Source organism: Megascapheus bottae, chromosome 11, assembly GCF_031878675.1.
Source record: "Megascapheus bottae isolate mThoBot1 chromosome 11, mThoBot2.hap1, whole genome shotgun sequence".
Classification (NCBI taxonomy): domain Eukaryota; kingdom Metazoa; phylum Chordata; class Mammalia; order Rodentia; family Geomyidae; genus Megascapheus; species Megascapheus bottae.
Genome location: NC_143519.1, coordinates 2,396,239 through 2,409,548, shown reverse-complemented (window position 1 = coordinate 2,409,548; position 13,310 = coordinate 2,396,239). Strand labels below are relative to the sequence as shown.

General features: G+C 50.0%; 1 protein-coding gene across 1 annotated transcript in view; it reads right to left on the bottom strand.

The window, feature by feature from the left end:
- Col4a1 (collagen type IV alpha 1 chain) overlaps positions 1-13,310 on the bottom strand; it is a 118,083-nt gene that overhangs the window by 31,258 nt on the left and 73,515 nt on the right. Inside the window, exons 11-24 of the mRNA XM_090341883.1 lie at positions 12,939-12,974; positions 12,258-12,299; positions 11,372-11,458; positions 10,850-10,876; positions 10,518-10,568; positions 10,235-10,279; positions 10,100-10,153; positions 8,184-8,225; positions 7,089-7,173; positions 6,677-6,712; positions 4,823-4,987; positions 2,657-2,752; positions 991-1,074; positions 633-703 (exon numbers count right to left, since the gene is read on the bottom strand). Coding sequence (XP_090198009.1) covers positions 633-703; positions 991-1,074; positions 2,657-2,752; positions 4,823-4,987; positions 6,677-6,712; positions 7,089-7,173; positions 8,184-8,225; positions 10,100-10,153; positions 10,235-10,279; positions 10,518-10,568; positions 10,850-10,876; positions 11,372-11,458; positions 12,258-12,299; positions 12,939-12,974 — 921 coding nt within the window. The remainder of the gene's footprint in view (positions 1-632; positions 704-990; positions 1,075-2,656; positions 2,753-4,822; positions 4,988-6,676; positions 6,713-7,088; positions 7,174-8,183; positions 8,226-10,099; positions 10,154-10,234; positions 10,280-10,517; positions 10,569-10,849; positions 10,877-11,371; positions 11,459-12,257; positions 12,300-12,938; positions 12,975-13,310) is intronic.

Below are 13,310 nucleotides of genomic sequence, written 5' to 3'. Positions count from 1 at the left end.
GGCACAGCCAAAGAAAGAGGAATGGGCGAGGAGAGGCACACCAGCAAGGTAAAGATGCCACCACAGCCCATGACGTGACCAGCTCCTGCTCATTTGCATAGAGGCATGACATCTCATTTCTAGATTCAAAGAGCAGCCTTTATCTATGAGAAGCTGAAAGTGGGAATTCTCGACAGACAGACAGACAGACAGACAGGCAAAAGAATAGAAAGATAGCTCGGTCTGGAGAGAAAGGACTGGTTCTCTTCTCCTCTCCAGAGCCATGATGAGGGCCGAATCTAACAGTGGATGAGATTTTAGATGGGTGGTCACACCCCAAGCAATGGCCAGGCAGGAGCCATGGACCCTGTCCCAAGGCTGCTGGAGCTGGCATGTGGCATGGAAGAGGCTGCATCCCTGGACTGAAGGCCGCAAGGCCCCGTGGGAGGACACTGGGAGCGGCCACACCTCTGAGAAGGCAAAGTCCACAGGGCCTTGAAAGGTCTGAATTGGAGTCTTGCACAAACTCAGGGCTTCCCATGAGGGAGGGTGCGGTCGACTCTAGAGGGCTTGCGGCCCGTGTTCCTGCTAGAAGGTGGCTGCAGATGCCGACGCAGGACTTGAAGGAGGTGAACGAACTCAGGTCTTCTTACCGGTAGCCCTTCAAGACCATCCCTGCCAGGAAAGCCTCTGTCACCTTTGGCACCCGGCTGTCCTGGGAAACCTTAAAGGAGACAGGAGAACAACATTCACGAGCTGATGCTTCCAAACCCCCTTTCCCTGAGGTTCATGAAGCAAATATTTCTATAGACTTTGTTTGTTTGTTGGCAGTACTCTGTGCTGCTCTCGTTTTGTTGGGAAAGCTTTGTAAGGCCACTTTGTCCACTAGATAAAGTCTTTGATGTCCTCAGTGTCATGCTGCAGCTTACATGGCAGGAAAGTGCTCTGGGAGAGAAGGCTCCCAGCACCCAGCCCCACCCTGGCCTGGACCTGTCCATGCCCACAGCTTACCTATCTCTCCTGGGGGTCCCTGTGGTCCAGGAGGCCCTTGAAGTCCTTCTGTGTCACAGGCAAGGCAACTGTCACCTTTCTGACCTGAGAAAGGAAGCATAGATGACAGAAGGACACACAGCAGGTTAAAAGAATGGGAGACAGCCAGTCTGTCATTCACACAAACATGAGACGCCCACCCGCCCCATCACCACCACTCTGGCCCTCTGCTAGTGGGCACTGAGAGGGCAGGCCCTTCTGTAGACACCTAACACCCACCATCTTGATTTGCAAATGGTACTGTGATATTCTGGAGTTTCAGAATACACCTGTGTCTTTCTTGCTTGCCATGTCTGGGCTCTGGCACAAACGAGGCATAATACAGAGAAGAAGATGTAGAGCACAATCTAGGAAACCCACCAAGAGAGGCCTGCCTTCCCTGCCCCAGCTTGCCCAACTGGCAGCCAGAAATGCACTGGTGCAGGCAGGTTCATAACCCTGAAGCATGAGGGGAGACAGACGAGGGACACACTGGCAGTGGACCCCAGGGGCTCAGTGAGGATAGCTGACCCCATGACTAGAGGCAGAAGGAGGGAACTTCTGTCTGGACATCTGATGTGCCACAGGCTAGAAACATGGCTCAGTGGAAGAGCACTCGCCTTTCATGCACAAACCCTGGGTTTGATCTCAAGCACCACTACCACCACAACAAAGTGCTTGTTCTAGGATTCTGGGTCTGCACGATCAAGACTCCTATATGAAGAACTCCAGTCGGCAGAACTGTCTCACAATGGAGCAGCATATTTGTTCCAGACAACGGGAATAACGAATGACAGAGAGGATGAAAGAAAACCTGAATGCCGAGCACTTCTAACTGGTGGTGACCCTGTGATGACCTCTAAGACCACACCCACAGAAGGTTCTGGACTCATGAGATTGATAAAGCTGGAAGACGCCAGCTGCAGATGTTTTCCACAGCAGTTTTGTGTTGTAGACTTTTGCAGACTAAAAATTCTTTATGATCCAATCCAAAAATGGAAAACAATAGGGGGGGGCAGTTTACAAGGGCCCCCTGTGGTTAACAGGAGGTTAACTTTGTGGCTTACAGGCATATAAATTGTGGAATGCTCATTGTTTATTCCACTCCTAAGCCAGAGATAATGATGGGGTGGCAGTCACCCTTGTCCTCCAGATAGCGGAAGAGATAAGCATGTCCTGTGTTGACAGCGCAGCTCTGAGAGACTGAAGATACAGTGGAGCCCAGTGTGATGCTGGTGAGTCCATTAATTCTGGTTTACCACAGTGAAAACAGACAAGCTCCAAGAGCTGTGAGCATTCCACACACAGACCTGTGACACAAGGCTGTGGATTCCTTGAGAACGAAACCCTCAAGCTTGGAACTGCATGTCTGTGAGAATGGATTCACAGGCATATACACGACTGGTTTTTTTTTTCTTTTTTTTGCCAGTCCGGGGCTTGAGTTCACGGCCTGCGCACTGTCTTTGGACTTTCCTCAAGGCTAGTGTTCTACCCTGAGCCACAGCACCACTTCTGGCTTTTTCTATGTATGTGGAACTGAGGAATTGAACCTGGGTCTTCGTGCATGCTAGGCAGGCACTCTACCGCTAGGCCAAACTCCCGGCCCAAACACGACCATTTTTAAGGCATCAATAATGAAAGCCCTTACCCTTCTGTCCCATCTCTCCTGTCAGGCCCTGCTGTCCCGGGACCCCGGGGGGGCCCTGGTCTCCAGGTGGTCCGGGCTGACACTCCACAATGCCATCTGAAAATGAGATGCACATGTTACACGATCAGAGCTGGCACTCCCGTGCTCACTTCACTTCCTCTCACTCTCTTTTTTCATTTTCCTTCTTGGGAAGAACACAGACTGCTTCGTGAGTGTGTATGTCACCCTCGTGACAGGCCATGTGAAGCTGGGTGCTTTCCCCTTTTCATGTACATGCACCCAGAGGGCATTCTAGCTCCCACATAGAAGGGGGCCCTGATAGCTCAGGCTACCCACGTTTTCAAAATCCAGTTCATGTTTGCCTCAAAGGCCAGGCTGTAGACTATCAAAACAGACCTGCCAGGCAGTGTGTTGTCTCCTCTCCCGGCAGCAGCTGCTGACATTTCTACCTCAGGTTCTAAAGCACTATTCCTCTTCTAAATGTCTACCATCCTCACTTTACAGACCAAAACATCGGGGCTCCAACTAGGGACATGGCTCATGCCCAGGCGTGCATCAGAGTCACCCCAGACCCCGCTGGGCTCCTTTTACAGCAAGCCTCTGGGGAAATGCCCAAGAGCCATGCAGAGGTGGTGTGGTGAAGGAAGTACGCTTTCACAGTTCCGATGCACACTATGATCAAGTTTGCCCCCTCTCCACCATCCTGAAGAGACGGGATGGAGTGGAGCACTTAACAGCTAGTACCTGTGCATGGGCATTCCTTCACAGTCCCAGAACAGATGCTGGGAGCATGCCAAGACGCCTCCACGCTGCCCTGCGCTTCCGACAGACAGACCCCCACGGTGGAAGGACCCGAGGCTGGGCCGTCCTGCTAACCATGAGTGTTGACCTGTGCTAACCTGTCCCACTCCCCCCCGCCAGAAGAGGAACATGGGAATCAAGAGTCCCAGTTTCTACGCTGGCTTAGCTCAGCCCAGCCAATGCCAATGCTGATGTGTGAGGTGCACAGAAGTCTTGCTTGGCTTGGGGCTGGTTTGTACTTCTGTGGCATGAGAGCCTGAGCTGTGATCAGACTCATCTGGACCCTTCACCACTCCCGTGTTAGAAGAAGGGAAAGCCACTTCCAGGCTTCCACTTCCGGGGGGCCCCAACTGCCTATGGCTAAAACATGAGCCCCCCTGTAGGCACAGCCCATAGCTGCCAGTCCTGCAAGCTGGGGCAGAGGCTCATGTAGAAATCCCTTTTCCAGAAACTTCCTTCTGCCTGCCACATCTCAGAAGTCTCTTCCAAGCAGAGAGCAATGATACATCCTCACCAAAGGGAATCTCAGAGTCTGATGTCAAATCATATGTGTTGACTTATTTTATGATCATTACTGGATAGTCTGGACTGCACATTTTACAAGAGTATCTACAGTCACAAATGGCTTCAAGCTGGCCATGAACTTCTGGAAGGAGACACAGGAGAACTGGGTGTGGAGTCTCCTCACTGCATACCTAGAACCACTGGTGAGCCTCAAACCAGCACAGCTTACAGATCTGGCCTCTTCTGCATACACTGGAAACCTGCATGAAAATCCCACTAGAAAATCGCATTTGATACTTGGTGATTGGCAATTACTTATTTACATGGGTGATCCTCTCATCAGGGCCATCTTAACGGCACCAAGAGTTCATTGAGGTGCTCAGGTTTATGAAGGCCTAACACATGACACATCATCCGAACTCAGTCATTCATTCCATTACAACACATGCTAGTATTGTAGTCTCCTCTTTCTTGGTGTGTGTGTGTGTGTGTGTGTGTGTGTGTGTGTGTGTGTGTGTGTGTGCGTGTGTGTGCATGTGTGTGTGTGTCTGTGTGTGTAGGCAGAGTAGAATGCATTCAGAATGGTACAATTCAACTTTCACCATAGACACCAGGAAACTCAGAGTTGATTAATATTTTACTTATTCCTCATAAACCAATTTTATTTTTAATGACTCCTTTTTATAGCATGGTTAATTCTGTGGAACTACCCAAGCAAACCATGAGTAATTAATCATTGTAGGAGGTCCAGACCTTGATATGCCAACCTGAGTCAGAGCAGTGCCAGGGCGCCCGCCTACATCTGCCCTGGCCTGCTGGCCTCTGGCTGGACACACTTGAACCATCTCTGAGGACACTTACTGGTGTGGCCTGGCTGCCCAGGGGGTCCAGGGAGGCCAGGGGGGCCAGGGGCTCCATCTCTTCCACTGGGTCCTGGCAGTGATGCTCCTGGAAAGCCTTGGTTTCCTTTTTCTCCTCTTTCACCTGGGAAGCCAGGAGGGCCCACTTGTCCTGGGATGGGGAGACCTGAGGACGAGACAGGGCGCCTTGTAAACCTCTCACTGCACTGGCCACAGCCCAGACCACGTCTGCACCGTGTAAGGGCCAGTGCCCGCTAAACCTGCCCCAGGATGGAGGTGCCATGCACAGAAACACCACACTCAGCCGCACCAAGACTGCCTCGTTCCCACACATCACTCCAGGGACAAGGACTGGTTGCACAGGAAACCTGGGGCTCCCTGGGTGTGAATGAAAAGGCCAGGGAAGGGGGGGCGGGGCAGAGGGGGGCAGGGAACTGGATTGGCAAGAAAACAACGGAGCTAAGGACAGGTCACTGTATTTGGTTCCGAGAAAGGACTAGCCATTCAACAGCCCATTGCATGTGAATGGACAAGTCCAGCTTCAGCCACCACAGGTGAACAGAGGTCCCAGAAGTGGCTCTGCGATGCAGCTAGCTCATGGTAAGGAGCCACAGAGAAAGTGCTACACCGTGGGGGGGGGGGGTGAGGGAGGGAGCCACATCTGGAGCCTGGCTTGCAGAAAGGATACAATGGGCATCAGTCTGAGCTGAAAAGCTGAGAATGACAAAGCCCCAGGGACAGCAAAGCCATCCTACATCAAAAGACTTGAGCCATGGTGAGAAGAGCCATGGAAAACAGACTTTCATCTCTGCTACTCAGGAGGCAGGGACATAGAGATCTCAGCCTGAGACCCGCCCAGGCAAAGGTGAGAGACTGCCTGTCTACAAACTGAAGTAAACGAACGGCAAGGGACTGGGGGCATGGCCTAATAGAGTGCATGCCTAGAAGGCCTAAGGTGTGAGTTCAATCCCCAGCAGGTACGTGTTCACTATGGGAGACAGGAAGTGCTCGTCCCCCGGCAGGAAACAGAGGACACGGAGGAGGAGAGACAGGTGATCATTTCATAGACCAGGAGGAGATGGCCCCCTCCCAGGGGGGCCTGGGGCTTTATTGGGCTCCTGCACAAAGGAAAAGAGATCTGAGAGAACTTAGAATTTCCAGAAAGGGAAAAAATGAAGAAATGAATACAAAGGAATAAAAGAAGAACTAAGTTAAAGATCAGGACTCTGGTCCCCTGAGTTGTTGCTGTCATTGCCCAGGGATGTGAGTGTGTGCACGCACACATACACACACACACATACACACACACGTGCATGCGCATGATGCCCCTCCTTAGAAGAGGCCAGCTCCTAGGACACACAGCCAGCCTGCATGAGACAGCTGTGGAGAAACCTTAGGTTCAGCAATGCCAGATTCCACAGGAGAAGCAAAAACCAAGGCGGGGTGCCAGGAGCAGCTGGGGGGCATCAGCCTGGAGCTGGGCTGATGTCCAGCTGAGAAACATTCCAGGGAGAGGTAAGGTGACGTGTGGGGTGGTGCCTGCCACAGGTGGACCTGCCCGGGCAGGGGGCGGGAGGGGCATTCTCCCCGGGACCCCAGGGAAAGGTCGGGGCAGAGCTGGGCTGGGAGGCTGGCCACGGTCACTGAGGGACAAACAAGCCCATCCCCTCCCCTGTCTACGGGAGGCATGCTGGTCTGCAACCTGTGACACGCACAGTCCCTTCCGGTGTCACCTTGTAATCACATCTCCTTCTACCTCATGTACACGGCTAAGGTGCATGCCAAAGGTGCAGAATATAAACCACACCGCATTGATACATACTCTACCAAAACAAAAGTCAGGCAGGAGTCTCACCTGGAGGGCCTGGTTGGCCTGGTAATCCGGGGTAACCTTGAAAGAGAAAGAGTTGTGCAAAATAAGCCTTCATTCAGCATGTTTACATGCCGGGGGGATATGGAGGACAGAGTGCCCCCCAAAGCCTCCCCCACAGAGACACCATGCCCAGAGAGCTGAAGGACAAGGGCCCTTAGGCACCTGGTGTGGCTGTGACAGGGCATCAGAGGACACTGCAGAGCATGCAGAAGCTTTCAGAGGGGGGAGAGGGGGGAGGGGCAGGACTGGGAGGGAGAGGGAGGGAGGGAGAGGGGGAAGGAGCAGGAGGGAGAGGTCCAGGAGGGGAGAGGAGGAGGAGGAGAAAGGGAAAGGAGAAAGATGGCAGAAAGGGAGGGAGGAGGCTGGTGGGAGGGTGAAAAGGCACATGACCTACCTTTAGGGCCTGGCTCTCCTCTGGAGCCAGGGGTTCCTGGATAGCCTCTTTCTCCTTTTTCCCCCAGGGGCCCGGTGCCTATGACCTGCAGGACAGACCACAGAGTCACTCAGGTGTGGGGTGGATGACGGAGCGGGGGGGGGGGGGGGGAGGGGGAGGGAGGGGTCTGGACCCTGTAGGGGATGAGATTCATAGATACTTCTGGGGCACTGACTGAACACTGCCCCTGTCAGTCTGAGCCACAACCCTGGGAGGCAGCCGTGGGCACAGCTGGGCCACTAGAATTTCCAGGCACATCCACAGGTGGTGTAGTGGGTGTGCTTCCCAGACGATGGCCGGGCATGGTCTCTGCTCCGACAGCTCTGGGCAGCAGCAACACCACATTTTAGGCCTTTCCTTTTGTTTAGGATCAAAGTGCCATGTGCTGGTAGCTCACACTTGTAATCCTCGTTACTCAGGAGGCTGAGATCTGAGGATCAAGGTTAAAGGCTAGCTGAGGCAGGCCTTGGCAGGACTTTCCTAAGTCCAAGAGAGATGAATCGTACTCCTAAACTGTCTTGTTGAATTGAACAACTACTTAAATGATAATGATAATAATAATTAAGTCCACGAGACTTAAGTCCGTTGCTTAAGTGGTAGAGTCCCAGCCTTGAGCTAACGAGGCAGAGAAACAGGATGGCTGCCACTTCAACCAGGCCTGGAGCCAAATGGCCAAGATGTTTCCAGAACAGGTGACACATGTCAATCTCAAGTCTGCACAATTGTATAGATGGGAAGAAAAGGTCATTTGCAAAATAAAAACCCGTTGTTTGGAAAGCTAACTTGCGGATGATGGATGTCTCTTATTAAAAATGTCTTTACTGGACAATTTTTAAAAAAAAAAACCAGTTTCAAAAGATGTGACTCATATTCTTATCTATGTGGAAATTTTCTCATTTGCAGAGGTTTAAAGATATGCAAACATTACCCCAATATAACAGAAACAGCACAACACCAATGATAAAGTGATTTCAAGTGACACTTTGGCTTTGTGTTAAGAGGTCCCCAGCCCCACCTCAATCACGTACATAAACCAACACACAGCGTGTTACTCACAATTCCAGGGGGGCCTGGAAGCCCAACATCACCTTTCTCACCCTACAAAAAAAATAATATATACAAATAAAATATATGAAACAAACACATCCCATTTTGTTTGGCATAAAAATGGCATATGGGAATAAAGATTTGTTCAAAACATGATGGATGAAGAACCTACACGAACCAAGTCCTCATAGCACTTGTCTGTGGATTGCCCGCTCTGAGACCAGTAAAAGAGTCATTAGGAACTGAATTACTGCACTGAGGAAGCATGATTCCTAAATATATTTCCTTTGGTCACCTTATATGAGAGGTTTGGACATGTAAAATTATCTAGCTTTATGTTCAAAGTCTTAATACAGAGTCCAGTATCAACTGAAAACACTGGCAAACAAATTGTTGGTTTTTAAGGGTTAATTTAATTCACATTAGATGGAAATCGCCCCCCCAAAATATCCTTTTTTGTAAAGTTCTTAGAAAAACATCACAGTAATAGCCTAGGAAGTCTTCAAACATACATATTATGCCATGAGTATAAGATGTTAAACTAGAACTGAAGCTGTTGTTTCTCACGTAAGTGAAAAAAGGAGAGGTTAGGGCTGGGAGTTTGGGCTAGTGGTAGCGTGCTTGCCTAGCATGCACAAAGACCCAGGTTTGATTCCTCAGTACCACATACACAGAAAAAAAGCCAGAAGTGGAGCTGAAGCTCAAGTGGTAGAGCTCTAGCCTTGAGAAAATCCAAGGACAGTGCTCAGGCCCTGAGCTCAAGCCCAGGACTGGCAAAAATAGATAAATAAATAAATTAAATAAAAGAAGAAACAAAGAGCGATTTTAGACACATACATGGCACTTCACACCCGAGCTGCTGGGCGGGATGCAGCTCTGTGGTAGAGCAGACACTGCAGAGGGCTAGCATGTGCAAGGCCCAGTATCCACCCCCAAAGAAAACTTAGCCACTGCATCCCAATATATCCATCACTTAAAAATACCCATAGGACTGCATTTTCTCAAAATGTGCAGCTGAGTCTTGCCCTCTCTGCCTTCCATTAATCACTCCCACCCCATTCCCAATCTTTCATTCATGGTTATCTGTTGAACAGTTCACAATCATTGCTTATTTTGGAAGAGATTTAGATTACCAGTCTCATAAACAAAACAAGTTTTTCTACCAATGCCACAGACACATTCTGTTGCAACTTGGGAAATAACCACATGCCAAATGTATAGAGGCTTCAAGAACAGAGTCTCCATATAGATTTCAAACTTATAATCTTAGGAATTTATGAACAGATAAGTTGTCTACACTATCTGTAATCATAACGTTTTAAAAGGCCCTGAGCATCAAACAGCAAAAGGCCCAGTGCTGCAGTGTACGTGTCTGTCTGGGCCCGCCGTGGACCCGCCCCCTGGGGACAGGAGCATGGACTATGTCACAGCCACCACTTCTGCCTCATCTTTGCATGAGGCACCCTCCTGCCCCAGACTCCACAGTGCTGGCATTCCAGGCACTGCCATTCCTGGTTCAATCCCATTTTAAGAAGCATACAGAAAACAGTGTTCATCAGACCACCTAAACAGGCAATAGAAAAATCTCTTCTTTCCTATGCAGGAAGAACTAATCCCTACCAAAACAGACAATGAGAAAAACATTTCTTTTTCTTTAAAGAAGTTCATGGAGCAAAAAGACCCAGAGGCATGGCTCAAATGGTAGAGCACCTATCTAGAAAGCACAACATGCTAAGCCCAAACCCCAGTCAGTACTACAAAAAAATAAAATAAATGCCATGAACACCAAGAAAATTGAACTGTCTTTTATCCCTCTGAAGTAAATATTTTGCCCCCTGTGAGTCTCAAGGTTATTTTTTTTTTATTCTAACCACACCTAAGCAAACTCCTAATTCCAATACACAGTGAAGAGTGTGACCACGTACCTGCAGGCCCGGCTGGCCTGGGAGCCCGGGGTACCCTGAATCGCCACGAAAGCCCTAAGATGAAAGAGGGAGCAGCCATGTCAGCCACGGGCCGGGCGGCATCTCTGCCTCCAGAAACGTCAGCGGGAGACTTACCGGACTCCCCTTCTCTCCTTTCTCTCCATCCTTCCCAGGCTTTCCCTGCAATCAACACGAAGGCACGAGTCTGTCACAAACAATTCCCAGAACAGATGCCACCGCTTACTGCCAGTTAGCACGCCATCTCTCCTGTGAGTCCACAGAAGAGGCTGCTGGCACCCCTGAGGCGCGGGGAGGGATGGGCCATGCCATTCCGGCAGACGGGTCAACTACGGGGTCCTATGGCCTTGCCACCCTGGTTTCTGAGCACAAGTCTGGAAGGACAGATGGCAGCACTTACCCGAGGGCCTGGCTTGCCAGGTTCACCCTTTTCTCCAAAGCCTGGCATTCCCTGAAACGACCAAAGAGAGGAGTTGGATTTGCACATGCACGGAGGCAAGTGTTAAATGAGATACAAGCTGTGTTCCGTGTCGTCTTGCTTATTTTGAATTGTTTTTTAGTGCTGTTATTGGGGTTTAGACTCAGGGATTTGGGCTTGCTAGACAGGTGCTTTCCTACTCTAACCACTCCCCGAGCCCACAGCTAAATGCCACAGGAAATACGCTTGTCTCCTTAATCTGACACCGCATAGTCTTTCATCCAAAAACAAGGTCAGAGAAGCAGAGTGCTTACCTGAAATCCAGGTTCACCTTTCTGACCCTGAAATAATTTAGGAGGGGGGAATAAGAGATCAGTACTAAGTCTGAGCAGTACTAAACATGAGCAGTGCTCAGTATGACTAGTACTAAGTTAGAACAGTACTACGCAAGCTGTACATGCTGACACGTTAGCAAAGGACACACACTGGCCCCCATACTCCCCACCTCGCCCTGTCTGGATCAGGGTCTAGGAGGAGCACAGCCAACCGTGCCTGGCGGCTGCCGTGAACTCAGCCCCTCCCTGGACAGGCTGACCAACACAGCCCACCTCCACTGAGGGGTGTCTTTGAGAAGGCAGGTGCATGTCAACCCGGGCCCCCCCAGCATGGCCAGCTATGCTCACAGAGCTGTCCTGTTGTGTGATGGGCCATCTGCAAATCTCTTTGGGGTCAAGACTGAAAGTGGCTGAAAAGCTGAATTTCAGCCTGGTTTTCCATGCTTCCCCGGAATCTGTCCCAATTAGAGAGCCAGCCTCGGGCCACACACCCACACATACCTTCTCTCCGGACGGGGCGAAGTCCCCTTTCTCTTTCACTTGTGCCTGTCCTGGCACTCCTGGAGGCCCACTGACCCCTTGGTCACCCTGTTCATGCAAAAAGTGGGGATTAATGAGGCACAGAAGTTATCACTCGAGAGGGGGGTGGGAAATGCAGGTGACAAAACAAAACCCTTATTTTTTAAAAAGTTCCTCTCCAACCCTGCCTTGACTAAGCTGTCAATGGGAAGATGGAGGTGACACAGAAGAGTTCGGCAGTGTGAATTTCAGGATCACTCTGCTGTCCTGTGTGTGAAATGACTGGGCCAAGTCCAGACTCCATTCAGGCCCAGGTCCTCTCTGGTGTCCGCCTGGTGGTGGTCACCCATACTAGCTGGTGCCAGAGACAACTAGAGAGGACAGTGCAGGATCAGGGTGCGCTGCTTGTCCCTGTCCTCCCAAAGGGGAGATGACCTCCACCTCTACGGCACATTTCCACTGGGCCCCTCCAGCTAACTCTGTCACCCCCATCTCACAGCAGCTGGCATCACTGCCAGGAACATAGCTGTGTACCAACAGTCACGTCCTAACTGAAGCCTAGCTCTGGCTTTCTTACTAAAGGAGAACATTGAGACAGAATGCTACGTGTCACCAACACAAATGAAAAACCTGCATTTTCTGCTTGTAAGATCCTACTCTGAGCACTTCGAGAGGCCTAGAGGATTCCATAAGATGGTATAAACTCAGTAATCCAGGATGTGGACACTAAACCCCAGGAAACTAAATCACATGCAGAGATAAGGAGCCATGAGTGTAAGGAAACTAAAAGTGGACTCAGCTGTGAGAAGCCTATCACGTTTAGAACTGTGACTTTCAAACACAGAAACACAAAGCACTGTACACTCACCTTGTCCCCTTTTGGTCCTTGAAAGCTTGAGCCCATTTGTCCCTGTAGGTTGGAGAAGAGGGTTTGTTATTAGGGAAGTAACCTCCCTGAGTCAGTCTGGGCACCTCGGGTACTGTGCTATGGACAGCAGAGCTCAAGCTTCAGCCAGCCTATAACTGAGCTGCTCAAGAAAGAGCTAGGTCTTAGAGGTGGTACAGTGCTCAATGTCTATGACATGGATTTCAGATTAGTATTGATAAAGAATTCTATTTAAAAAAAATCTCCTTAAATGGAAGGTTTTTAAACTCTGGTTTAGAAAAACAAGAGAATGGTCAGTGAGTCCAAAGCAATGACCAGAAAACAAGGTAGAAGGAAAGAAGGGGGACTCATAAGTAATTGACAGATGATAATAAATAGGCAAATAGATGACATGTAGAAGATAATAACATGTAGATGATGGTAGAAAGACAGATATGATATAATATAATGATAGGTGAAGATGGTGATAGAGCTGGGCTGACAGCACAAGATTGAAAATCACACTGGATAGGTAAATGGTTGATAGATACAATTAAATAGATAACTGGGTTAAAGTTGAAATGATTTTTCCAAAACTATTACAGTAACTTAAAGACCAAGTCATGGAAATGTCATGATAGTTCCATATTAACACCAAAGAACAATAAATTCAAACGTCTTTACCTTTTCACCTGGAGGACCAGGGGGGCCTGGGGGACCCTGTAAGGGAGAGAGCTCTCATCAAACACAATCCACAACCTGTTTCTCTATGGGTGGAAAATGCCTCCAGAGGCCCGCTGAGAGGGAGAGGAGGCCGGGTGGTACTGGCCTGAACAATGGACGACCACTTTGTATTCACACACATGGACCCCTGGGAGGCAGGGAGAGGTGAGGGCCCGGGCTTCTGTCTCAGAAGGGGAATTGTTGCCAGACACTTCCCTGCTTTCTCTCTCTGCTTCCTGGTGGCCATGAGGTGAACAACCTTGCTCTGCCACATGCTACCCACCAGGACACTAGGCCATCCACCAGGACACTGGACCACCCACCAGGACACTG